At 42.6% G+C, this 25,532-nt stretch overlaps 1 protein-coding gene across 4 annotated transcripts in view; it reads left to right on the top strand.

The window, feature by feature from the left end:
* ADCY2 (adenylate cyclase 2) overlaps nucleotides 1–24,459 on the top strand; it is a 122,837-nt gene extending 98,378 nt beyond the window's left edge. For all 4 annotated transcript variants that reach the window (XM_083519084.1, XM_083519083.1, XM_083519085.1 and 1 more), the window contains 6 exons: nucleotides 7,159–7,317; nucleotides 9,562–9,708; nucleotides 11,410–11,517; nucleotides 13,369–13,483; nucleotides 22,765–22,889; nucleotides 23,678–24,459. In XM_083519084.1, the coding sequence (XP_083375210.1) occupies nucleotides 7,159–7,317; nucleotides 9,562–9,708; nucleotides 11,410–11,517; nucleotides 13,369–13,483; nucleotides 22,765–22,889; nucleotides 23,678–23,830 (807 nt within the window). In that variant the 3' untranslated portion in view covers nucleotides 23,831–24,459. The remainder of the gene's footprint in view (nucleotides 1–7,158; nucleotides 7,318–9,561; nucleotides 9,709–11,409; nucleotides 11,518–13,368; nucleotides 13,484–22,764; nucleotides 22,890–23,677) is intronic.
* Nucleotides 24,460–25,532: the final 1,073 nt, after the last annotated feature.

Below are 25,532 nucleotides of genomic sequence, written 5' to 3'. Positions count from 1 at the left end.
AATTTCAAATCTACTTTCCACAATTTTTCCCAGTTCTCAAATTGTATATTATGTCCTATATCTTGCACCCATTTAATCATAACCGATTTGACCTCCTCGTCTTTCGTTTCCCATTCTAGCAGTATACTATATTCTTTCTTCAATAACTTCGTGTCTTCTTCTATAACCTCTTTTTGGAATCTAGAGATTGTATCACTAAACCCTTTTTTGCTATCTTCCTTATAAATTTCATTTAATTGTCTGTAATGCAACCAACTCTGAAAATGGTCTTTAATTTCATCATAATCTTTTAGTTTCCATTTTCCTTCTTGATCTCTCAATAAGTCTCTGTATGTAGGCTGTTATGTACTGAAGTTCTCACCCTGGGCCAGCAGGGGGATACTGTAGATAGTTATGCAAATGAAGGATCGAAAGTGACGTTCAGTGATTGGATTGTTTTAGAAAGTTGTTACAGTAACGTGGTACTGGAGCTCTATATAAGCAGGCTGACTGAGCCCTTCAGTTCAGTTCTGTCCTGGCCTGTGAATAAACAAGAGCTGTTTGAAGAATCGCTTAACACAGGCCATTTCCCCTTTTTACCGAGCGGTTTGAGTAATGAAGCTTCAATTGGTGATAGCCACCAAGGTGTTTTTTGTTCTATTAAATCTTTATATCTCTTCCATACTCTCATTAATGATTTCCTAATGAAATGATTGTAAAATCCTTTATGTACTTTCCCTTTTCCATAGCATAAATATGCATGCCATCCATATCTGTTATCATGACCTTCGAAATCTAATGCTTCTTCCTTTTCCAGTTTTATCCACTCCCTAATCCAAACCAAACATGCAGCCTCATAGTACAGTTTAAGGTCTGGGAGGGCAAGGGCCTCCTCTTTCTCTTGTGTCTATAAGTAAGGTAAAGGTAAAGGGACCCCTGACCATTAGGTCCAGTCGTGACCGGCTCTGGGGTTGCAGCGCTCATCTTGCTTTATTGGCCGAGGGAGCCAGCGTACAGCTTCTGGCTCATGTGGCCAGCATGACTAAGCCGCTTCTGGTGAACCAGAGCAGCGCACAGAAACGCCGTTTACCTTCCCGCCAGAGCGGTACCTGCTGATCTACTTGCACTTTGACGTGCTTTCGAACTGCTAGATTGGCAGGAGCAGGGACCGAGCAACGGGAGCTCACCCCGTTGCGGGGATTCAAATCGCTGACCTTTTGATCGGCAAGTCCTAGGCTCTGCGGTTTAACCCACAGCGCCACCTGCATCACCTAAGTCCCTAAGTCTGTAAGTATCTTATGTTTAATCCTTGGCCTTTTGGCCCCCCAGACAAACTTAGAAATATCCTTTTGCCATTTTTTGAGACAATCATCCTTAACCATTACTGGGACTGCCTGAAAAAGGAAGAGCATCTTTGGCAACACATTCATTTTAATCACAGCAATTCTTCCTAGTAGGGAGAGATTCATTCTGCTCCAAATTTCTCAATTCTTTTTTATCTCACACCATACTTTTTCGCAGTTGTCATTATACACATTTATATTCCTTTTTAAAAAAATAATCTTTATTGGTTTTTCAGTTACATACTCCACATACACATATTGTATTACATTTTACATTTATCCTTGCTCCTGAGAGCTGGCTTCCTTCCTTCCTTCTTCTGGCTTTTTTGTATCGCATCTAACTTTTTCACATTGTCTTTATCCATTTTGCATATTGTTGTTCTTCCATATTTGTCCATATTTGTCCATAGAGTATTTGTACACGAATAAATCTTTCTATTTACACAATTCTTGTTGTCTATCTATATTCATTTTGATTGCTATTAATTACATTAGTCACATTATACATTTTACTTATTATTTTTATTATCCAATGAATTTCTTTGTATTTCACATTATGAAGATTATTTCAGTTCTACTGGTTTCATTATTTCACCTTATCTTTCCTATATACAACATATTCCCCCCCCCATTCTTTTTGAAATGTTTCCTTGCCCTGTTGTCTAATTTTTGCCGTTAATTTAGCTAGCTCTGTGTATTCCATTACCTTCTGTCACCATTGTTCTACTGTTGGTAATTGCTGTTGTTTCCAAACCTGAGCTAATAATCACCTCGCCGCTGTTGTTGCGCATAAAAACAGTTTCTGATCATTATTAACAATATCTTCTCCTACCATTCCCAACAAGAATGCCTCTGGCTTTCTCAAAAACGTATATCTAAAGATCTTCTTTAGTTCGTTGTATATGTTTTCCCAGTAGGTTTTCGCCTTATCACATGACCACTGCATGTGAAAGAAACTACCTTCTTTCACCCCACATTTCCATCAATTCTTGTTTCCTGTTTTATACATCCTTGTCAGTTTAATTGGAGTGAGGTACCATCTATACAACCTTTTTAACAGCTTTCTTTCAACAATGTATATGCTGTAAATTTTAGCCCAGTGTTCCATAATTTTGACCACTTCTCATACTCAGTGTTATGGCCGACATCCATTACCCATTTAATCATAACACTCTTGATTTCTTCATCTTTTGTGTGCCATTCTAATAAAAACTCATAAACCTTAAGACAGTGTTTTGGTGTTATTTTGTTTTACTGCAGTTTCTAATATTGATCTTGTTTGCTCAAAACCTCTTGCTTTTTTATCTTTTGAGACGATATCATTCATTTGGTGGTACTCCATCCAACTTGATAATTTATCTTTTAGTTCGTCATACGGCCTGATCTTAATTACGTTATTTTCTTCCTGCAGCATGTCTCTATACATTAACCATTCTCCTTTCATATTTAATTTTTTCACTGAGAAGGCTTCTTGGGGTGACAGCCACCATGGTGTTTTCCTTTCAAACCACTCTTTATACGTCCTCCAAACTTCATATAGTGATCTTTTTACAATATGATTTAAAAAGTCTTGGTGTATTCCGACCTTGTCCTACCAAAGGTTTGCATGCCACCCGTATCTATTTCCAAACCCCTCCAGATCTAATATATCTGTGTTTTTCAGGCTGAACACATTTATATTCCTTATTGTTAACCATATCCCTAGATATTTTACTTTTTGTGGATTTCTATCTCAATGCTTTGCACCAAATCTTTTTTCTCTTCTTTTAGATTTTTAAATAATAATTTAGTGTTATTTCTATTTAATTTTAATCCTGCCACTTCCCCAAATTCATTTTATTATAATTTCTTGGTCCACTCGCTTGCTGGAGCCTGTCTTTGGAAACAGGGAAGTCTCTGACTCATTGAGGGTTTGAGACCCATTGGTTCCCCCCACCTGGTTTAGCCAACCAGTCCTAGTGCCGGGTGGGGACCAAAGGTGGACAGACTCCCCCAGGAGGAACACAAGGTGTTCTCCAGCAGAGGTCCTCCCCTTCCCCTAACACCCCAAGGGAGACCACCACAGAAAACACTGAGACGTTTCTGCAGTTCAGGTTCTCTCCCCTCTCCACACTTTTGCACAAGAGAAGTCTTCCTCACCTGCAGAACGTTGAGGTGGGAGGTGATGGGAGGGTGGAGCAAACCTCTGATGAAGGGGACTTGTCCACTCATTAAACAGGAAGTATGACAAAGCTGTTTGAACGAGTGTTAGAAATAGTGTTTTCATATTTCCCAGGAGGCCGTCTTTAAAGGATTTATTAAATATAAAAGTGATAAGAGAGTAGCATCCAGTAATTTAATATGCATCACGAGTACATTGATAATGCTAGACTGATATTTCCTATTTGGTGATGAATAGGTTTTTATTCTTTGGCTCTGCATAGGAATGTCATCAGCTTCAGTGTTTAAGTCATCCATTTGGCATTCCATTAATTTTTTAATAACACAGTACAGTGGTACCTCGGGTTAAGTACTTAATTCGTTCTGGAGGTCCGTACTTAACCTGAAACTGTTCTTAACCTGAAGCACTTTAGCTAATGGGGCCTCCTGCTTCCGCCGCGTGATTTCTGTTCTCATCCTGAAGCAAAGTTCTTAACCCGAGGTACTATTTCTGGGTTAGCGGAGTCTGTAACCTGAAGCGTATGTAACCCGAGGTACCACTGTAATAACTGATGATCTGCAAGATAGTGAAGTGAAATGTGATTCGTGTATTTAGGGCTCAATTCTGAATTTCAGATTTAAATACCAGGTCAACCCCCACAGCTGCTTTTAGAGGGATAAGGAAATGGCAAAGAGGGAGGGAGGGAGAAACAACACAGTTGTGGTTTCTGCATTGAAGATTGAGACATCAGAATGAACGTTGGTACAGGCACTTTTATTTTGTGTCTTTCAAGTGTCAACTCCCCCTTGGTCCTGCACCTGTTCTCCAGGGAAACAGGAAAGATGTAAAACTTAATACAGTACAATATCTCTTTTGAAGACTGCAGCAAGTTTGAAGACCAGTATGACTCTCCACACCTCTTTTGAAGCAGGGGGAATTCAAAGAAAATTGTAATTTGTCTTTGGAAGGAAAGCCTTCTGAATACTGTGACTTCCTAGTTTCTTGCAGTACAGTGCTTTAAGCACAACCTTGGCTTCCATTTTGCAAAACTCTCCAATTCAGATTTCCTTCTCTCTTCCCCAATCCTTTAAATCCAACAGAAAATGTCATTGTAAATTAATTCAGCTGCAGATTTGTGGTTCTTTAGCATTTCCTTTACTATCTTAGAACAGCTTATATATTAAGTAGGGCTTTCCCCATATTTGCCCTGTCTTCTGCTGCATTTTGGAGCTGCCCTGCTTTGAAAATCTCCCTTCTCTGATGTGAGTTAAATAGGAGCCATGAAGCAGAGCTACTATTCCCAAGCTTTTCTTCTTTTTGTTATAATTTTCAATTCTTTGCTTCCCCCCCACCCCCGCCTTACTAGAGCTTGTTCTGTTTGTTTGTTCATGCTGTCGCTGCAGAATTGAGGCTGGTATAAAGGTACGCCTGGAAGGCAGGCTGCCCCATCCATCCCCAAATATATTGTTGGCCGTTGTCATTCGCTTCCCTCAGCTCCACTGCTCTAAAAAGGTGATTCGGAGGTGTCAGGGAACTGCCATCAGCTCAGGGGCGAGAGGTGGAAGGGCAGCTGGGTTACAGGGAGCCTCCAAAGATCGTGAGAAGCAGCACTTCCTCCGCGGAGGAGGGATGCCCCGCCTCCAGTGGGGAAGAGATGCAGGGCTTGGAGGATGCAAGAGGGAGCCAAATAACTGTGCATGAGCAAAGCGGGGGGGGGGGGAGGCAGGTCCCCCTTTGGCCACGCCCTCTCTGCGCAGTAGGTTTACGCACAGAGAGGGGAGGCGTCGGCTGGGGGGGTCAAGAGACTACTCTGCTGGGGAAAGTTTAAGGACCGCCCACTCTCAGATTCTGCTAGTGACTGAGCAAGACATGGAATTGAGACGTTCTGCACTGTAAATGTTTTTGCACCAATAATAAAGCCTTTGAAAAGACCAGTGGGGATCTTGCCTGTTCGCTCTCGAGCAACCACACCAATAGGCATAACAGGAGGTTTTGGACACCTGTGGCCTCTGAGACTTCCCGTCCTCGGCTCTTATCCCAAACCACCAGGAGTGATTCGTCTGCGGACTCTAGATTAGACCCAGACATGGGCTCGCCCTCAAGTCCTTCATGACTCGCTGTCTCCACTGGGGCAAATAGAAAGGGACCATTCCACTGGGCTGGAAGCCCTCTTTCAAAAAACTGTTTTGTAACTTCTCCTCTGTAATAAATAGGATGGGCTCATTCACACCTCCATTTGCTCTGCCACTTTCACTCGGGGAAACCCTCTCTTTGCTGCTGGATTGAAAGAAACAGCAGTTGAGTTTTCCATGGACTCCCGTTTGTTCTGATTCATCAGTAAGGAGCAGGTGCTGTGGGGCAAGCTGTGGGGCAAACGCAAAACTACTCAGCCCCCTGTTGAGAGGGTCCGGCTCCACCAGGCCTGACAGGAGGGGCCTGACAGACTAGAAAAGGACTGCTGCTGCCAAGCAGAGAGGACTGTTTTTATTCTTTTAAACTGCTTTTCAATTGTCTTTTTAAAATATTTAAATAGTTTTTAACTTTTTAGAGGGTTTTTTGGGGGGGTATTATTCCGCTGCTTCTGTTTATATTTTGATTATGTATTCTGTGTTTTTATATTGTAATTTTATCCTCTGCCCTGAGACCTGCAGGTGATTTATTATTATTATTATTATTATTATTATTATTATTATTATTATTATTACTATTATTATTATCTAGAAAGTATGGGGCAAGAGGATAACCACTCTGACAGCTTTCTAGGCAAGGGACAAGTGGGAGTGTGGGCCGGCTATGGGGCCTCCTCTGAGTAGCACCACTTGATGGTTCAGCTGTTATCTGTTATCTGTTCACACAGTGGACCATCTCTCATCGTCCCTCTGGCCCTATAAACTCAGCCCATCCTCACTCCCCATCCGATGATCACTAGTTAAGTTTGTGAAAAGTGACAAATAGTTGTTGTCATCCATCTGTCTCAGGAGACAATGGAGTGTGCCTCCGGGGGTGAAGTCAAAGTGCTAGAGTATCGCAGCACCTGCTGTGACTTCTTAGCCTGGTAACTTGTAACTGCTGCCTCCTGCGTTGCTGTTTTCTGCATTAGGAGCACCAAAGTGATCTCCCTGGGGTGCAAGGCTGTGTAGTGTGTATGGGAGATCCTGGGCTGCCCAGGTGACAAGACCCCCCCCCCTCTCGACCTTGCTTATGTGGTCCAAAGGAAAGCAGAGCAAGGCGTTTGGGCACCAGCTTGGCTGCATGACACCATCCAACTAACAAATAAATCAAGTAAATAATAATGAGGATGCTGACCTGAAGGGTCTCTCTCTCTCTCTCTCTCTCTCTCTCTCACACACACACACACACACACTGTCATATTTGCTGGATCAAGCTGGGTAATAATATGCATGCACAGAATCTGCCTGTTTAACATTGGCAGATTTGGGGCTCTCAGATTTCAGCAGCGTCCTATGTGACACTGAAGTTTGGCATCCCTCCTGCTTCTACAGGATTGTTGCAGCTGCCTTGGTTGCACTGCCCTAAAACCACCTCTGTCTTTGGGCCCCAGCTGGAGTGGAATGAATACCTTAACCTACTGCTTCATTGTTTTGGGGGAGGGGTGTGTTTTTCTCTCTCTCTTAAAACCATCTGATAGGACAAGATGCCTATTGTTTCTTTACTTCTGTGTCCTCTTTGTAACAGAATGAATATTACTGTAGGTTAGATTTCCTGTGGAAGAACAAGTTCAAAAAAGAGCGTGAGGAGATTGAGACCATGGAGAATTTGAACCGGCTGCTGCTGGAGAACGTGCTGCCTGCTCACGTGGCCGAACATTTCTTGGCAAGGAACCTGAAGAATGAGGTCAGTCCTCACCACCTTTAGTCTTCTTCGCTGTTCTGAAATAAAACTGACAACCTTCAGGAACAAATCTGGTCCAGTGCGCACACAGCATACTATAGACCAGTGTTTCCCAACCGGTGTTCCGCGGCACACTACTGTGCCGTGAGACATTGGCTGGTGTGCCGTGGGAGGGAGGCGGGCGAGTCGGGCGGTGAGAGGCGGCGGCGAGGATCCGCGTCGAGCCGGGGGCGGCTCCGCGGTGGTGGTGCCGAGCGGCGGGGCAGCGCGTGCAAAAGGGAGGAGCGCGAGACAGCGGAGGAGGAGGAGGCCGGCATGTCCGGGCAGCAGCAGCAACAACAGCAGCAGCAACTCCCGGCGACGGCTCCTCAAGCCCCGCCGCCGCCCCCTCCTCCGCCTGCTATCGCCGCCACCACCACAACAGCCGCCGCCGCCTCAGTTGCCGCCGTCCCTCAGTCCCTCGCTCTGCTGCCTCCTCCCACCCCCAAAGCTTGGAGGTTCCCCGGCAAGGGGGAGGGAAAAAACTTTCACTTTCGTGCGTCCCTCCCGGCGTGACGCTGCGCGCTGACGTCACGGGGCGGGGCTTTAATGGTGGTGTGCCGCGAGATTTTTTTTCAGTAAACAGGTGTGCCGTTGCCCAAAAAAGTTTGGGAAACACTGCTATAGACTGCCCTCTCACTGAAAGTGAGAATTGGCATACCAGCTTGCCTCCATTTCTAGTTTGTTTCCAAGAATAAAACAGGAGAGAGATAGACTGTGACAGATTATTTCTGGTGTGCACTGTGGGTTTTACACACTCCCCAGTTGCCCAGTGATAATTTCAAGGGCAAGGCTACTGGGCTTTGCTTTCTTTTGCAGAGTGGATCACACAGGCCTTACTTTGCCTTTTATAATAACTGTTTGCTTGCAAATAACTTCAAAACACGAGAAAACAGGCAGGCAATGCAAGCCTTTGAGAAGCTGCCACAGGTCCATCCTTTCCAAAGCGATCAATGTGTCTTTGGAGTCCTCCAATTCTGTGGTTGCTTTTTGCAAGCCGGCTGCAAAAATCAGACCTCTGTCTCTCCTGAGGTCTATGTACCAACTCCAAATATTTTTTCCTAGTCCCTCAAACACACTGGAAAGACACTGTTCCCTAGCCCCACTTGGACATAGGTTGCCCATTAAGAAAGCAGACATTGCAAACACTTTTGTAAAACAAGAAAATCTTTGATAAAAAAGGGAGAGGAGAAAGCCTATTGAGGAAACATCCCCAGCTATTATGTCGTGAGCCATAGCAAATGATGACCTTTGCAGTGATGACCAATATAAGAGAAACATCAGTGAAGATTTTGGTGACAAACTGCGTAAAGAGACCAAATATACTCAGTCCAAATAGCACTATTTGTGTTCTAGAGTCTGTTGATATTTAACAATGTTAGGAGATTACTGCTTTCTCAATGATACCTTCTTGCATTATGTCTGCTCTGAACAAGCAGTTTTTATCTGTGAGTTACCAGTTGCTGGGGGACAACTATGGAAGAGTTTGCACTTGTGTTCTGCTTGTGGGCATCAGCATCTGGTTGGCACTTTTGAAAAGAGGATGCTGGAAGGGTCTTTGGCTTGATCTGGCAGCTCTCTTCTTTTGTACATTGGAGCAAATGGGCCTCTGGAACAGTATTCATTTCCATTTTTCTTGCCTAGAAGTGATGAAGAACTTTGATGATGATGATGATAAGTAACTTTGACTTCCTTTTGCTGTAGCATTTTTCAAGCACTTCCAACTTAATTAAAAAGATTGAGAAAACAGTGTCATGGTTGCCAGGCTTCCAAATGACAGAAATCTCTCAGTTTCACTAGAACAATGTCCTGGTCCTTTTGCACTGCACTAGAAACAGGATCAAGTCAGGTGCAAGGCTTCAGGGCTTTTGTCACCTGCTTGGTAAACCTGTTCCTTGAATATCACTGAGCTGTTTCCAATATATCCACTGGTGTAAAATGTGTAGCCAGTTATATAGAGAGGTACTTTGACTGAATAAAACAGGTTAATTAGGTAGTGTAACTTGATGAAATTATTCATGGATGGGCATGGCTTATTATAAAGCAAAAAGTAGTAAACATCAGCAAATTATCTTTGTAATAAATAGGTGCAAGCACACCTTACAAGAACTTTTCATCCATCCTTTTTCTTTCCAATCTGTACTTCATTTTATGAACGCCTTCCACTGAGAACGTTTTGTGACTGGTTTCTCATTCTCTCTTGAACAGGATTTATACCATCAATCATATGACTGTGTTTGCGTCATGTTTGCCTCCATTCCAGATTTCAAAGAATTTTATACAGAATCTGATGTCAACAAAGAGGGCTTAGAATGCCTCCGGCTTCTAAATGAGATCATTGCTGACTTTGATGATGTAAGTACATCATGTCTGTGTTGGGCTAAAGGACAAGCAAGAAATTATTTCGTTACAGAAGAGTTTCCCACATTGTGGCCCCAATTCAAAACAGATTTAAGTGCATTTTATTCCATTTAAATCAGTTAACTTAAACACATTTAACTCTACCCTGGACTATGGCCTCCATGTTTTGTTTGTAAGCCTAAAACTTGCTTATCCTTCTAAGGCAGAAGAAGCTGTTGCCTCCATGTCTCTTGGAATTGTGTGACAGATATTTTTGCACCAACCTTTGAGTCATCTCTTATAAGTATAGCCCATACAAGACCCTCCGGTGTCTCGTAAGACTATGTAGGAAGGGCTTATAAATCTGACCAGTGCCTAGGAAGACTCAAGGGAGAATCAGCAATGTTTATGGTTTGACACACAGGATAGTGACTTGTAGAGCAATTCTGTGACAGGTAAAGGAATGTAAAAATGTGATTTAATCTGTTTTAGTATTTTAACTTTTGTATATTTTAAGCTTTGGGTTGTAAACTTCCATTGATTTTACTTTTTATCTTTTGTAAACCACTTTGAGGGGTTTTTCTATAATCAAATAATAAAATACAATAGAATAAATATATTTTTCTTATACTGTAAATCACTATCACTTTGAGATGCTTTGTGGGAAGCAATTCATAAAGGAAAGAAATAGTAATAATAATAATGATAATAATAATAATAATAATAATAATAATAATAATAATAATAATAATGATAATAATTCCTAGCCAGCACAGCCAATACTGGCAGAGGCTGCACTCTGAATTGGAGAGGGCACCAGCTGCTGTAGAAATGTAGAGTTCCACACCAATGCAGTCTTTATAGGCACTTCTGCATAAAATGGCATAATTTTCTATGCAGCATTTAAGGGGCACATGGATGACTTTTGTGTTCCTAAATGGCCAGTAGTGGTTTTTGATGTTTACCAGAATTCTAGGTTATGATTCATTCTAGATTCCTTTGCATTGAGATGAATGTCCTTGGCATTATTGAAATGAATGGTGTGGAAATAATTGCATCATTAATTACATTTAAGTTCTTAATTTACATGAATAACTATGTAAATCACTTTGACTAGTGGACAGGGAGATGAATTTGGTGGAGGCCAAACTGCAGCAGAGAGGAAACAGCAGAGGTTGTGACAAAGACAGGTCAGAAGAGAAGTCATTGCCTTCTTGCGTCTGCTGCTCAGAAGTGTGGTTGATTCCCCTCCCCCACCACAAAAGCAGCACTCTACCTTGTCAAAATGCCTAAGGCAGTTTATATAAGCCATCACTGAAGAGAACAGCACCGCAAATCCAGATGTCGCAGTAACACTGACTGCAGAAAATGAATTGCCAGAGCTCCTTTTGCAAAATGTTAAAATAGTTTCTCAGTGAAACCAAGAGTTGCATTAAGGCTCAGAATGTGTTGGGTTTCAGGGAGCTATTCTCACCTGCAGGCACCTTTTGCTGTAAAATATGATCCCCTACCTGTGTCCTATGTGAGATTGGGCCAAACTTAAATAAAAGGCTTTACTACTGTCTCAACTAGTTTGGCTGCTTCTGGATCTGCTAAATGTGCTTGAAAGATGCTCCAAACAAGTGCAGCCCGGAAGCAGCCCTGGGAAGCGTGTGCATTAACAATGCTGATGCATTATTTGGCTATCAGACACCTGAGTGCCTTATTTCTTCACAGCTATTGTCGAAACCCAAATTTAGCGGCGTTGAAAAGATCAAGACCATTGGGAGCACTTACATGGCAGCCACAGGGCTAAGTGCAATGCCCAGCCAGGAACATAGTCAGGTACGTCAAAGTTACTGTGTCCACTTTGTAGGGACCATATTTTGTCTGGGGTGCAAAAGGCCACATCTGGGAATGCAGTGAAGCTTCTAAGTCATCTCCCCACCAAGCCGGTTCAAAGGCTCTGAAAAGCTGCTCCCAAAACTTGGGAGGAATATTAGGAGCATCCCAAATGGGGCTTGCCAACTTCAGCTATGCCAGTGTTCCCAGAAGCATTTGCATGCGCCTGTGCAACTTTTGGCTCCTGATCTCAGGAAATACAGTTAAGACAGTTCCCCTCCAATGAAACACAACACTCAAGCACTTGGATTTTCTAACTCTGAATATGCTTTTCATTCCCTGCATAAACACCCTGCTATTACAGAACAGTGTTTTATTTCTTTATTGCTGTTACAGCATTATATAGCAATGCCTAATGTGGGTGGGTGGGTAGGCAAAATGATATTCCTGCATAATTTCCCTGGTGTTCCAATATTTGAAGAATCTCATCTACATTTTGTGAAGTGGTGCTAAACTTTACCCCCCCCCCCAAAAAAAACCCATCCACACTACAACCCCACCCTTTATTTCTTTCTCCTTCTCTTCCCACTCAGCTTGTGAGTGAGAATGGATTTATGCCTATAGAGAAAGTAGGATATTTTTGAAGAATCATGCTTCATATTCACAGAACATTAAAACAGCTCAGTCCTATTCTCCCACAGTCCACGGTTGCAGCTCAGAGGGTCCTGTGCACTGGTGTACATTAAGTATGTGCAAAGACCTGGCACACAAAAAACAGCTGGGCCCTCCCCTCTCACAAATGAACGGATATGAGCCTCTCAGGTGGGATGGCCCCTCTATCTGCACGGTATGAAATGGGCAGTGCCACCTGGAACTGAGAGCGTGCACAGGTGACCCATTTGGCCGTTGTCTTAAGGCCCAAGACTTCAAGCTAGGGCTGGCCCACCCAGGAGGCAAAGCGAGGCCACCGCCTTGGGTGGCCTGACCCAGAGAGACAGGAAATCCAGTCTCCAAGGAATGTGTTGCCCATGGTGATGGCAGCAGCTCTGCCACCTCCCTGGCAGCCTCCCCCATGCCACTTGTACAGCAGCCTCTAAGCAAATAGGAGGCACTGCTGGGCCCTCCCACCCTTGTTCCCGATGAAGCTCTTTATCCTCTCCCCTCCCCACCCGCTTGTTCCCAGTGTAGATGTTCACTCACCCCTTCTTCCCTCGCAGGAGGAGGCACCATTTTGTGGTTCGCCTCAGGTGCCAAAATGTCTAGGGCCAACATGGCGTCCAGCTTTAGACCCTGCACAATCCCTTATCCTCTTTCCTGCACTTCCCATTATTCAGGAGACCAGCAGGGGAGCAAAGAGGGAAAGGATCATAGAAGGGAGGGAGTGACCTGTTCTTGCAAGGGGAGCTGCGAGTCTGTTACTTACTGGGAACCAAAAGCAGATCTCTTACCCAGGGGCCAACAAGCACTCGGAGCCATTCCAGGACTCATTTTGACCAGGCACATTGATTTTCCACAAGGACATAGCTGATACAAAACTGAGCTGTGCGCAGGCGTAAATAACATACAGCCCAATCCTATGCATGTTTACTCAGAAATAAATCACACTGAGCTCAATTTAATTAATTAAATTTTTATATTTGTTAGTTTATATCCCACTTTGATCAGGAATAAACCCAAAGTACTGTGATTCTGTTGGAACAAGTAAAAGTATATAGGGTTGTAACTCTAGAATTAAAACACTGGCTTCTTGTAAGTTTTCAGTAAATTGCAACATTTACAGAGAGCAAATCTCTCTTGAGGATTCTTTGATAATTGCAGTGGCATTACAGGATATGTCTATGTGTTTACATTCAGGAGCCTGACAGACAATACATGCATATTGGGACTATGGTGGAGTTTGCATTTGCCCTGGGAGCAAAACTGGATGTCATAAACAAGCATTCCTTCAATGACTTCAAGCTACGCGTAGGTAAGCAGCATAAATATTTTGTCTCGTCTCCAAGTACAGCAATAATATCCTTTTTTAATACAGTGCTAACAGTTCAAGTTCCTCCACTTTGTTATTCCAGCATTGTGTTTGCAGAACTTCCCCCCTCATTGCTAATTTCAGCACATCACTGCATTGAATATTGTGAGGCTGTGGCCATGATCACTAGGGTTATAACTTTTTGATTTTCAAAAAATGGATTTTTTCCCGTTTTTAAAAATGGACTTTATTTCAGAAAAAATTAGTCCCTTTTCAGTATTTGCTTAGAAACACTGAAAAGGGACTATTTCTTCTGAGCTGTGAAAAAAGGTCACCCCAAAATGAAAAGTGGGAATCACCATATATGCAACATTACCACTCATTGAAAATGACTTCAAGAACTTGTCAGAAATATTGAAACCTTTTTTTGAAAAAAAAAGCATTGTGGGTATTGGAGACTCACTGGAAGCAGGGGCCATCCATCCTCCAGATACCAAGAAGCAAGCAGTGTGCAGAAGGCGCAATCAAAGTGATGTGGGAACTTTATGGCGCTTGCAGCAGAAACAAAGAAGAATTGCAACCAGGCAGAGGGCCTTCTCGGTGGAACGCCCTCCCATCAGATGTCAAGGAAAGAAACAACTATCTGACTTTTAGAAGACATCTGAAGGCAGCCCTGTTTAGGGACGTTTTTAATGTTTGATTCTATTTTTAATATTTTGTTGGGAGCCGCCCAGAATGGCTGGGGAAACCCAGCCAGAGTGGCGGGGTATAAATGATGATGATGATGATGATGATTCTAAGCAATAAGAATTGATATACAATGTGCAGAACATTGTACAAGTATTGGAAAATTTGCAAGCTATTTTCCTGTATTATAATGCATAATTATTATTATGTATAATGGCACAATAATGACACAGTACATTAGACAGTTACATATAGTAAAATCGATTTATTGATTTTGGGGTAAGCTTTTTTCAAATGACAGTTCATTGCTTTGTTTTTAAAGTAAAGGTAAAGGTACCCCTGCCCGTACGGGCCAGTCTTGACAGACTCTAGGGTTGTGCGCTCATCTCACTCTAGAGGCCGGGAGCCAGCGCTGTCCGCAGACACTTCCGGGTCACGTGGCCAGCGTGACAAACTGCATCTGGCGAACCGGCACCAGAGCAGCACACGGAAACGCCGTTTACCTTTCCGCTAGCTTTGTTTTTAGGCAAAAGTTAATCTAACTAAGCTACAGTACATGAGGTTATAAAAAAGTTATAACCCTACTAATCACACATCAAAATAAGCCATAAACAATTGTTTACTGTGTACAAGCAAATTATGCTTTCTTTGCTCTGGGAGGGAACAAACAATGGTTCCTAGCTTAGCCTGTTGTACTCCAACAAACCATGGTCAGTAGGTCAAGAGCACATCTTGTGCTTTTGGGGAGCAAAGCAGTCCACGATTGCTGCTTCAAATTTAACACAAGTTGGGGGTCATGGCTTGTTTCCTCACAGAACAAACAAATAACTCACTTCTGTACATTATGGCTTACCAAAACGTGTGACGGCAGCCAGTCTCTGAAGAACAATGGCTCATAATGAATTAAATCAAGGATATACAGTGGTACTTCGCTCTACGAACAGCCCTGTTAATGAAAACTTCGGACAACGAACTCCGCAAAACCGGAAGTAGGTGTTCCGGTTAGCGAACTTTGCCCCGGAAGAACGGAAGCTGAACACCGGTGGCGGGAGGCCTCGTTAGGGAAAGGGTGCCTTGGTTTAAGAACACTTTGGTTTAAGAACGGACCTCCAGAATGGATTAAGTTAGTAAACTGAGGTACCACTGTAATCTATCTATATCTGCCGGTTTGCCTGATAGGGACTCAAAGTGGCTTACAGATAAAATAAAAACAGCTAAAAACAGGGTGAAGGATGTCACTAAAAAAGTTAAACATTGTTAAAGAACAATTAAACATTATAAACAGAGATTCTAGAAAGCAAATATGATTGTAATTTGGCCTTTTATATATTTTTCATCAGTGTTCCTTTTTATGGCTTGCCGATCAGAAGGTTGGTGGTTCGAATCCCCGCACCCTGGGTGAGCTCCCGTTGTTCAGTCCCAGCTCCTGCCAACCTAGCAGTTCAAAAGCATGTCAAAGTGCAAGTAGATAAATAGGCACCACTCCGCCGGGAAGGTAAACGGCATTTCCATGTGCTGCTCTGGTTCGCCAGAAGTGGCTTAGTCATGCTGGCCACATGACCTGGAAAAATTGTTTGCAGACAAACGCTGGCTTACTCGGCCAGTAAAGCGAGATGAGCGCCGCAACCCCAGAGTGTTCGCGACTGGACTTAACTGTCAGGGGTCCTTTACCTTTACCTTTTTTTAATGTTTCATGACGTTGCTTTCATACTTGATCTGTTGTACACCATCTTCGTGGCTTTCAAAAAGGCAGTGCAAAAATATTAAAAGTAAATAAAATTATATTAATAGAGACAGCTGCTGTTATCGCTGTTCTCAAGTTCCTAAACTGGAAAATTAAGGCAGGCAGGGAAAGGCAAAAACAGCTTGCCAGTTTTATTTTCTTTGGGAGGTTGCCTGGAAGAATTTTTTTTAAAAGATCTGCTTGTCTCTCACTCTCTTATACCGGGACGCAGAGTCTTCCAATGAAGCTGAAATTCAGGACAGACCATAGGAGGCAGTTCTTCACACAGTGCATAGTTACAATGATGAGATTTCCTACCTCAAGACATAGAGATAGGTGCCAACTTGACATAATTTTTAAAAAGATGGTTAGATTCTTGGAGGATAAGGCTAAAGCAATGGCTGGTATTCCTGATGGTTAGATGAACGCCTTAGCATCAGAGAGAATATGCCTCTGAATGCTGATATCTGGGAAATGTGACTGGGAGAGTTCTGCTGTGTTCATGTGCTGCTCATAGGCATCTCGGTGGAAACTCTGGAAACAACTCTGGAACTAGATCCAGCAGAGCTCTGCAAGTTCCTATATTGTAACATCTAAGGGAAACACTGATTTGAGTTGCTTCTTTTTTTGTGTGTGAAATTAACCAGACTGCTTTGACAGCATAAATATTGTTATAAATAAGAGGAATTCAATACATATTCCGAGATTTTTTTCTTTTTTGGACACACTCTGAAAGTTTGAGCATGTAGAATCATGCTATGTAATACACTCTTCTTTAATATATTGTACTTTTTCTTGAAAGTTAGAATCATAGAATCTTAGTCCCACCCCCTGCAATGCAGGAATCTCAGCTCAAGCATCCATGAGAGATGGCCACTCTGCTTAAAAACCTCCAAGGAAGGAGAATCCATCACCTCTAGTGGGAGTCTGTTCCACTGCTGAACAGCTCTTACTGTCAGAAAGTTTTTTCGAATGTTAGTTGGAATCTCCTTTCTTGCAACTTGAAGCCAGTGGTTTGAGTCCTACCCTTCAGAGCAGGAGAAAACAAGTTTGTTCCACCCTCCACGTGACGGCCTTTGAGATATTTGAAGATGGCTATCATATCTCCTCTTGGTCATCTCTTTTCCAGGCTAAACATACCCAGCTTCCTTCAAGCACTCCTCATAAGGCTTGGTTTCCAGACCCTGGATCATCTTGGTTGCCCTCCTCTGCTCACCTTCCAGCTTGTCAACATCCTTCTTAAATTGCGGTGCCCAAAATTGGACACAGTATTCCAAGTGCGGTCTGACCAAGTTAGAATAGAGTGGTACTATTACTTCCCTTGATCTGGACGCTAGACTTCTGTTGTTGCAGCCTAGAATAGTATTTGCCTTTTTTGCTGCTGCATCACACTGTTGACTCATGTTAAGCTTGTGGTCCATCAAGACCCCTAGATCCTTTTCACATGTACTGCTAGTAAGCCAATTGTCCCCCATCCTATATTTGTGCATCTAGTTCTTCCTGCCTAAGTGCAGAACCTTACATTTGTCTCCACTGAAATTCATTTTGTTAGCTTGCGCCTAGTTCTCCAGTCATTTTGAATTCTGATTCTTTATTCTGAGGCATTAGCTACCCCTCCCAAATTGGTGTCATCTGCAAATTTGATGAGCATCCCCTCAATTCCTTCATCCAAGTCATTTATAAAGATATTGACCAACAATGGGCCCAGGACAGAACCCCACTTGTCACTTTTTTCCTTCCCCCCCAAAAAAGATATTTATTAAAGTTTTTTAAAATATAACAATGAAAAAACTAAAAAATACAAAAATACAAAATACAACATAAAAACAGTTAAAAACCAAATAATTTTCCATAACATATCTTCCTTACGCTTATTTCCCTAGACCTCCTCATACCTCCTTTCTTTGTATTCCACTTCAGTTTGTTAGTTCAGCAAATCCTTACCATTAAACTTTTACCCATTTATAAACCCTTTTTTTTCCGTATCTCCTAAAGCATTACAGCTGGAAACCCCTTAGTTTCTATCCAACATCCTTTACAATATTTCTGTAAATAGTCTTTAAATTTCTTCCAGTCTTCTTTCACCAACTCTTCTCCCTGGTCTCGGATTCTGCCAGTCATTTCTGCCAATTCCATGTAGTCGATCACCTTCATCTGCCATTCTTCCAGAGTGGGTAAATCTTGTGTCTTCCAATACTTTGCAATGAGTATTCTTGCTGCTGTTGTAGCATACATAAAAAAGTTCTGTCCTTTTTTGGCACCAATTGGCCGACAATGCCCAGGAGAAAGGCCTCTGGTTTCTTCAGGAAGGTATATTTAAATACCTTTTTCGGTTCATTATATATCATTTCCCAGAAAGCCTTAATCTTTGGGCACGTCCACCAAAGGTGAAAGAATGTACCTTCTGTTTCTTTACATTTCCAACATTTGTTATCGAGCAAATGATAGATTTTTGCAAGCTTGACTGGGGTCATGTACCACCTGTATATCATTTTCATAATATTCTCTCTTAAGGCATTACATGCCGTAAACTTCATACCTGTGGTCCATAACTGTTCCCAGTCAGCCACCATTATGTTATGTCCAACATCTTGTGCCCATTTAATCATAGCAGATTTCACCGTTTCATCCTGAGTATTCCATTTCAACAGCAAGTTATACATTCTTGACAGTCCAATTAGAACAGGTTTTCAAATTTAAATACCTGGGAGTCTTTTTTCACTACAACCTAAGCTGGAAGCCACAGATACAGTATTTACTAAACAAAGGGAAAACAATACTTTATGCTCTACTCCAATTTTTTGCGGCTGACGGAGCCTCCCACATCCCCTCTGCATTGAAGGTATACCACGCAAAAGTGGTTTCCACCCTCTGCTATGCTGCCCCGCTCTGGGCCCCTGGGTCCAATTTAACATCGCTGGAGACATTGCAGAATCAGTTTCTCCGTCGCCTCCTGAAACTCCCCATGTGTGTGAGCAACGCAGCCATACGTCTGGAGTTAAGGATTGCAACATTGGAGACTGTCATCTGGAAGCGAGTCTTTGGCTATTGGCTGTCCAGCTGGCATAGGCTTCCCGACCATTACCTTTTTCAGTGCCTCTGGCGGGACGAATTTGTTAATCCGTGGGTAGGAAAAATCCATGCCAAACTTCTTAGCATCGGAATTTCCCCAGCGGACTCCCTAAAGATGAACTTACGCTCAGCTAAAAGCCTCATTGAGCAAAGATTAGCAGACATTGAAAATCAACACAACCTTGCCAGAGGTGGGGGTGTCTGCTCCCCCAGGTATCATGGAATAACCCCACCACTTGACCTTCCATCATACATGTCATCTCTTTCATCAGTACCACACCGACTTGCATTTATTCGTGCAAGGTTCAATGTCCTTCCATCGAACCTGCTGAGCCACAGATTTTCCAAGGGTTTGGTGTCTCCGCTATGCGTGTGTGATGGGAAAACTGTTGAATCTCTTCCACATATAATGTTCAACTGTCCCCTACATAGCATAGCCAGGACTAAATTCCTGGGCCCTGCTTTACTGCGCTTGGTTAGCAGGCCTGTTGAGTCACACGCCGCACTGCTTTTGCAGGATACAGATCCTTCTGTTACTCTGCAGGTGGCGAGATTCCTGAATGCGGTTATCTCACACGCAAAAACCACCAAAAAACAACAACAACATCAAAATCTAATCGGACAGTTATGATGAGAGTGCATGTCGGATCTCGTCTTCAGTTTTCCTTTTTCTGTGAACCGTCCCTTGGAGCTCTCCGGGCCACATCCTGTTATTTGGCTCTGCCCAATGACCCACCCTTGCATCGCAGTGTTCACCTTCTGTTGTCAGATATTTCGGTTTTTAAGCCTTTGTGCTTTTTTATGTTTGTACATATTTTATGGGCTAATAGCCGTAAATAAATAAATGAAATGAAACATTCTTGACAGATTCTTAGTTTTGGGTTCTAACAGTTCTGTTTCTAATTTTGACTTTTCCACCTAGAAGCCGATTTTTTTGTCCAAATTATATGCCTCCATTATCTGATAATAATGAAGCCAATCTCTCACTTTGTTTTTTAATTTTTCGAAACTCTGCAATTTCAATTTGTCTCCTTCTTGTTCCAAAACACTTGTCACTTTTTTCCAGGATGACAAGGAACCATTAATGAGTACTCTTTGAGTTCGGTCAGTCAACCAGCTACAAATCCATCTCGCAGTTACCTCATCTCCACAAGAAAGCCTTACTGAAATCAAGATATACTATGTCCACAGCATTTCCTTGATCCACCAAGTTTGTAATTCCATCAAAAAAAGAAATCAGATTGGTCTGGCATGACTTATTTTTGAGAAACCCATGCTGGGTCTTATTAATCACAGCATCCTCTTCTAAATGCTCACAGACTGACTGTTGAATTATCTGTTCTGGTATTGATGTCAAGCTCACCAGTCAGTAGTTACCTGGGTCTTCCTTTCCTCCCTTTTTGAAGATGGGGACAACATTTGCCCACTGTCAGGCTTTGGGGAATCAGATCCCTTCCCCAGTGGCAGTAAATAAGCAGATCAAACAAAAGTAGCGTTCTTATCAGTTAGTTTCTTTAATAATCACAGTGAGAGACAAAGGAATGCATCTCTCTCTAGAAATGGTGTTGCTCCCAGTTAAGGTTCACCCCCTCCGTCCCCCTTAATCTACGTCACTCCTACGTCAGTTAATCTGAGCTTGTTGCCATTGTGCTTTCTTTTCTATCACTCTCAAAGCCCGTCTAGTCTTAGGTGAAGGGGGAGTCAGGAATGCTGTCCAAGGACAATGAATCTGCCAGCTCTCTCTCTCCTGGTGTTTCCTCTTCTAGCTGTTCCTCATCCAGTATTTCCCAGCTTTTCCCCTCTGGACTGTGCTCTTCTGCAAACCACTGTTCGAAATCAAAAGTGTCCTCCTGCCCTTGGGAAGGTTCAGGAGAAGGAGTGGGGGCTCCCACCATTCCTCCTCAGTCCAGCCCCTGACACCTGCCTCCAGTCTGTAGGAACCTCACCTGTTCTCCAAGAATTCTCAAAGATACTAGACAAAGGCTCTGAAATTACATCCGTAAGCTCCCTTTAGTACCCCTGGGTGCAGCTCATCAGACCCTGGAGATTTGAATTCATTTAAAGTAGCCTGGTGTTCCCTTACTCCCTCTTTTCCTATCTTGGTAATTCCTTTTTAAAAGGAACATAAAAATGAGATAATAAATCCATTTCCAAGCAAGAGGGTGTCATATCACCTTAGAGGTGTGGGCAGAATCCCACCTAATGGAGGTTTGAGTTCTTCTCTCCTGCCTGCTTGCTTGCACTCAGAAATCTTAAACCTTTTTTTAAAAAACAACAACAAACCACACAATTGTCTGTTCTACTTAACTGCATTTTTCCATTCTCTTATTTTCATTTAAATACTTATGCAGCAAATTCACATCAATTCAAATATTGCCATCTTCCCAAAATATCCAGGGTTTGTAGAATGCAACAGCAGAAAATTAAATTCCTGACTGACTGACAGAGGGGTCATTCCAGGATTTTAATATCCTTTTAGTAATGCCATTTATTTTGGAAGGCTTCAGAAGTTTTAAATGTATGCAAGAAAATGGAACCAACCTATAAATAAATATGAAATATTTCATGTTTAATGTAACAGTATTTTTCTTTCTGGGGTTCTCGCCGCCCACCCCCACCCCAGTTTGTATAATTCTAGTTTTGCTCACTGGCTGATTCTGTTCATTTTAGCTTATAGTGTCACCTAGTGGCAGAAGCAGGTTGTGGAAGAATGCTTTGAAACTAAGAGACACAAAGCAGTTGGCTTTTCTGTAGATTGCCTTTTGTTCCAATTTAATGCTAAAGAGCGGGTTTTCTGGGGAAAGTGGCAGGCCAAAGGCTATGAACCATGCATAGAAAGCAGGAGACAAATGGAAAACTGCCTGGGCCCAGCCTTTCTAGTGTGGACGAGCCCCAAGGTGCCCTCAGCCACCCACTACTTTTGGAGTACACTTGCAAACACTTTCCTTCAGAAACCTGTAATGTAGAGCTTCTAAATAAAATCAAGGAAAACCTTTTTTTTAAGGCACAAAGGATACTTTCCCTCAGAAAAAAGATGGGGCAACTTGTAAAAAGAAAGCTGTTACACTTCTAAGAAATGTAAGAGCTGTTCGACAGTGGAATTTGCTGCCGAAGAGTGTGGTGGAGTCTCCTTCTTTGGAGGTCTTTAAGCAGAGGCTTGACAACCATATGTCAGGAGTGCTCTGATGGTGTTTCCTGCTTGGCAGGGGGTTGGACTCGATGGCCCTTCTGGTCTCTTCCAACTCTATGATTCTATGAAATATTTTGATTTTATATATAGCGCTTCCTAGTCATTCATTAGCAGAGCAGTGTTCAGTGTGTTCCAATTATATGACATATTCCTAGGAAACAAAAAGTAGGTAATACAAATCAATAACAAAGCGATACTCATTTCCACAGCAAATGCTTTACAGCTCTGCCACAGAAAGATAACCATCAGCCTCATACAAATCTGTGATGGCATCTTAACACATTCCCTAGTATTGCCTATGTTGTTCCGACAATGCATTAATACTTCTCAATTTTCCCATTATAATTGTTCAATGCTTATTTGATGGAATTTTGCACTTCTTAAATGAACAATACTATTATTAACAAATTAAATATTAATTTGATCTGAATCCCAGCCATAGGAATAAATTCTGCATAACTCCAGACCCCAAATTTGACAGCAAAGCCACCAGATGTGCATATGTGTTTCAAAACATTTATGTTTCCTCCAGGGAGCTCTGCAATTTGTAGCATTTTAAAATATATTTATTTGGTGAGGGGGACCACCCTTAATTTGCCATCTTCTTTACAGGAATTAACCATGGACCTGTAATTGCGGGTGTCATTGGAGCACAGAAGCCACAGTACGATATCTGGGGCAACACTGTAAATGTGGCCAGCAGAATGGATAGCACCGGTGTCTTAGATAAAATTCAGGTTTGGCTTCTATTTGTGTTTTTCCTCAAGTGCCCTGCACAGCAGGGGAATCTACCCACTAAAAGTCCCTCACAGGCAAAGATACAGGCTATGACACACAGGGGGGGCCCAGCTCATCAAGTGAAGACAGCAGCAGCACAGCTGGAGGGGGGGGGGACAACTTGTAGGTTAGTTGAAGGTTCATTGGTTAAAATCTGATCCAAAATCATACTTCAACATTTTTTATTAGGTGGGTATCCAACAGGGTCGCTCAGCTGACAGGGAATCTACCATCGGCAGAATGGGGAGGAAAGCAATTTTCAGTAATTCCAACTCCATCCACTCCCCATCTCTTCTTTTGAGGGGCCCATAATTCTCTGGAGCTGGGGCTGTGACGGTGGCGGCGGCTGCAGGGTGGTGATGGAGGAACTGATTCCAAGAGATGACAGCATTGTCTGTTGTTGCTGCTGCTGCTGTTTTTTCCTGTGAATTGATAGAAGTTGTAGATATGCTTGGGGGTGGGTTACATTTTTATTTATATATTTCAAAGTTTTTTAGAATCTGTTCAGTTCAAGGTGCTGTTTTTATCCTGTTGTGTAAATTATTTGTGGTGGATCTTCTGTGATTGTATTCACTCACCTGTCCATTAAGATTAGCAAAAACGAGGCCCTGTGTGAAGTAAAACAGTCCAATGAAGGGCTTTCCTCACTGCTACGTCACTTAGGGCAAAGGGGGGAGAGGGAGGGAGGCAGGCTTTGAGATTTCCTTTTCTTAAAGTATGGTGTGCTTGTCTGTCTCTTGCATTGCAGGTCACAGAAGAGACCAGTAACATTTTACAAACATTGGGCTACATTTGCACCTGCCGAGGCATAATTAACGTCAAAGGAAAAGGGGAGTTGCAGACCTATTTTGTACATACAGAAATGACAAAATCCCTCTCACAAGGGAACGTGGTGTCCTGAAACAGGCTCTCGGCTGCAGGCAGTGCCGCATTTTAAAAGAAGCATTGCCCATTTTCTCTTAAGTCTCTTTCAGCCCATACCATGAACATGTGTGTAATTTTCTGGTACATAGAAATGTTGCTGTAGTCATATTTACGGTCTCCTCCCACCATTCTGTATCCAGAGACCTTAATAGTCTAAATGTTCCAGGATGGCCGAAACAAGGTATGCTCTGGGCTGGGAAGACTGAACTTGCACTGTCAACTCTTCAGTGGAAAAGAGAAAATTTGGACAGGAGTTGGAGATATTAAAGGTCTGAGACCTTGGGGAAGACGGTTTTAAGAAAAAAAGAAAAATACAAAAAATATATATCTTATGGCAATAAAACTGGAGCTGCATGGAAAGTTGTGGGAAGTATGGTAGCTCCCCAATATCACCTTCTAGTCCTGAATTTGTAACCTCTAATTCTGTCCCTTCATCTACTACAACTAAGGTGTGTTCACTAGATGCCAGGGACAGGAAATGGAGCCCCTGACTAACCACCTTCTCAAAAGAACTATAGATGAGCAGGACCAGTTTTGTACAAAATGTGTCAAATGTTTTGATGCCATTGTCTTTTGTAAGTTTAACTCATTAAAACTTTATATGTACTTTTGTCTTGCAATGTGAGGTTATTGCGACTCTTGCATGAATACATACAGCACCATCAAAGTATGTGATGTTTTATAGCCTAAAAAAGGCAGACCCAATAAGTTAGAATCATAGAATCATAGAATCATAGAATCATAGAGTTGGAAGAGACCACAAGGGCCATCGAGTCCAACCCCCTGCCAAGCAGGAAACACCATCAGAGCACTCCTGACATATGGTTGTCAAGCCTCTGCTTAAAGACCTCCAAAGAAGGAGACTCCACCACACTCCTTGGCAGCAAATTCCACTGTCGGACAGCTCTTACTGTCAGGAAGTTCTTCCTAATGTTTAGCTGGAATCTTCTTTCTTGTAGTTTGGATCCATTGCTCCGTGTCCGCTTCTCTGGAGCAGCAGAAAACAACCTTTCTCCCTCCTCTATGTGACATCCTTTTATATATTTGAACATGGCTATCATATCACCCCTTAACCTCCTCTTCTCCAGGCTAAACATGCCCAGCTCCCTTAGCCGTTCCTCATAAGGCATTGTTTCCAGGCCTTTGACCATTTTGGTTGCCCTCCTCTGGACACGTTCCAGTTTGTCAGTGTCCTTCTTGAATTGTGGTGCCCAGAACTGGACACAGTACTCCAGGTGAGGTCTGACCAGAGCAGAATACAGTGGCACTATTACTTCCCTTGATCTAGATGCTATGCTCCTATTGATGCAGCCCAGAATTGCATTGGCTTTTTTAGCTGCCGCGTCACACTGTTGGCTCATGTCAAGTTTGTGGTCAACCAAGACTCCTAGATCCTTTTCACATGTACTGCTCTCAAGCCAGGTGTCACCCATCTTGTATTTGTGCCTCTCATTTTTTTTGCCCAAGTGCAATACTTTACATTTCTCCCTGTTAAAATTCATCTTGTTTGCTTTTGCCCAGTTCTCTAATCTGTCAAGGTCACAATTTACTTCTGACAGGAAGGGAGAGGAGGCAGGGGAGAGACGGAGCAGGCAAGCCAGGGTGGATGTGAGGCCGTGCAGCAATTTATACGTTACCTCTCTTATGGATGAAGAAGAAGAAGAAGAGGAGGAGTTTGG

This window comes from Podarcis liolepis (assembly GCF_965112155.1).
Source record: "Podarcis liolepis genome assembly, chromosome: 8".
Classification (NCBI taxonomy): Eukaryota; Metazoa; Chordata; class Lepidosauria; order Squamata; family Lacertidae; genus Podarcis; species Podarcis liolepis.
This window is presented reverse-complemented; position numbering and strand designations above follow the sequence as displayed.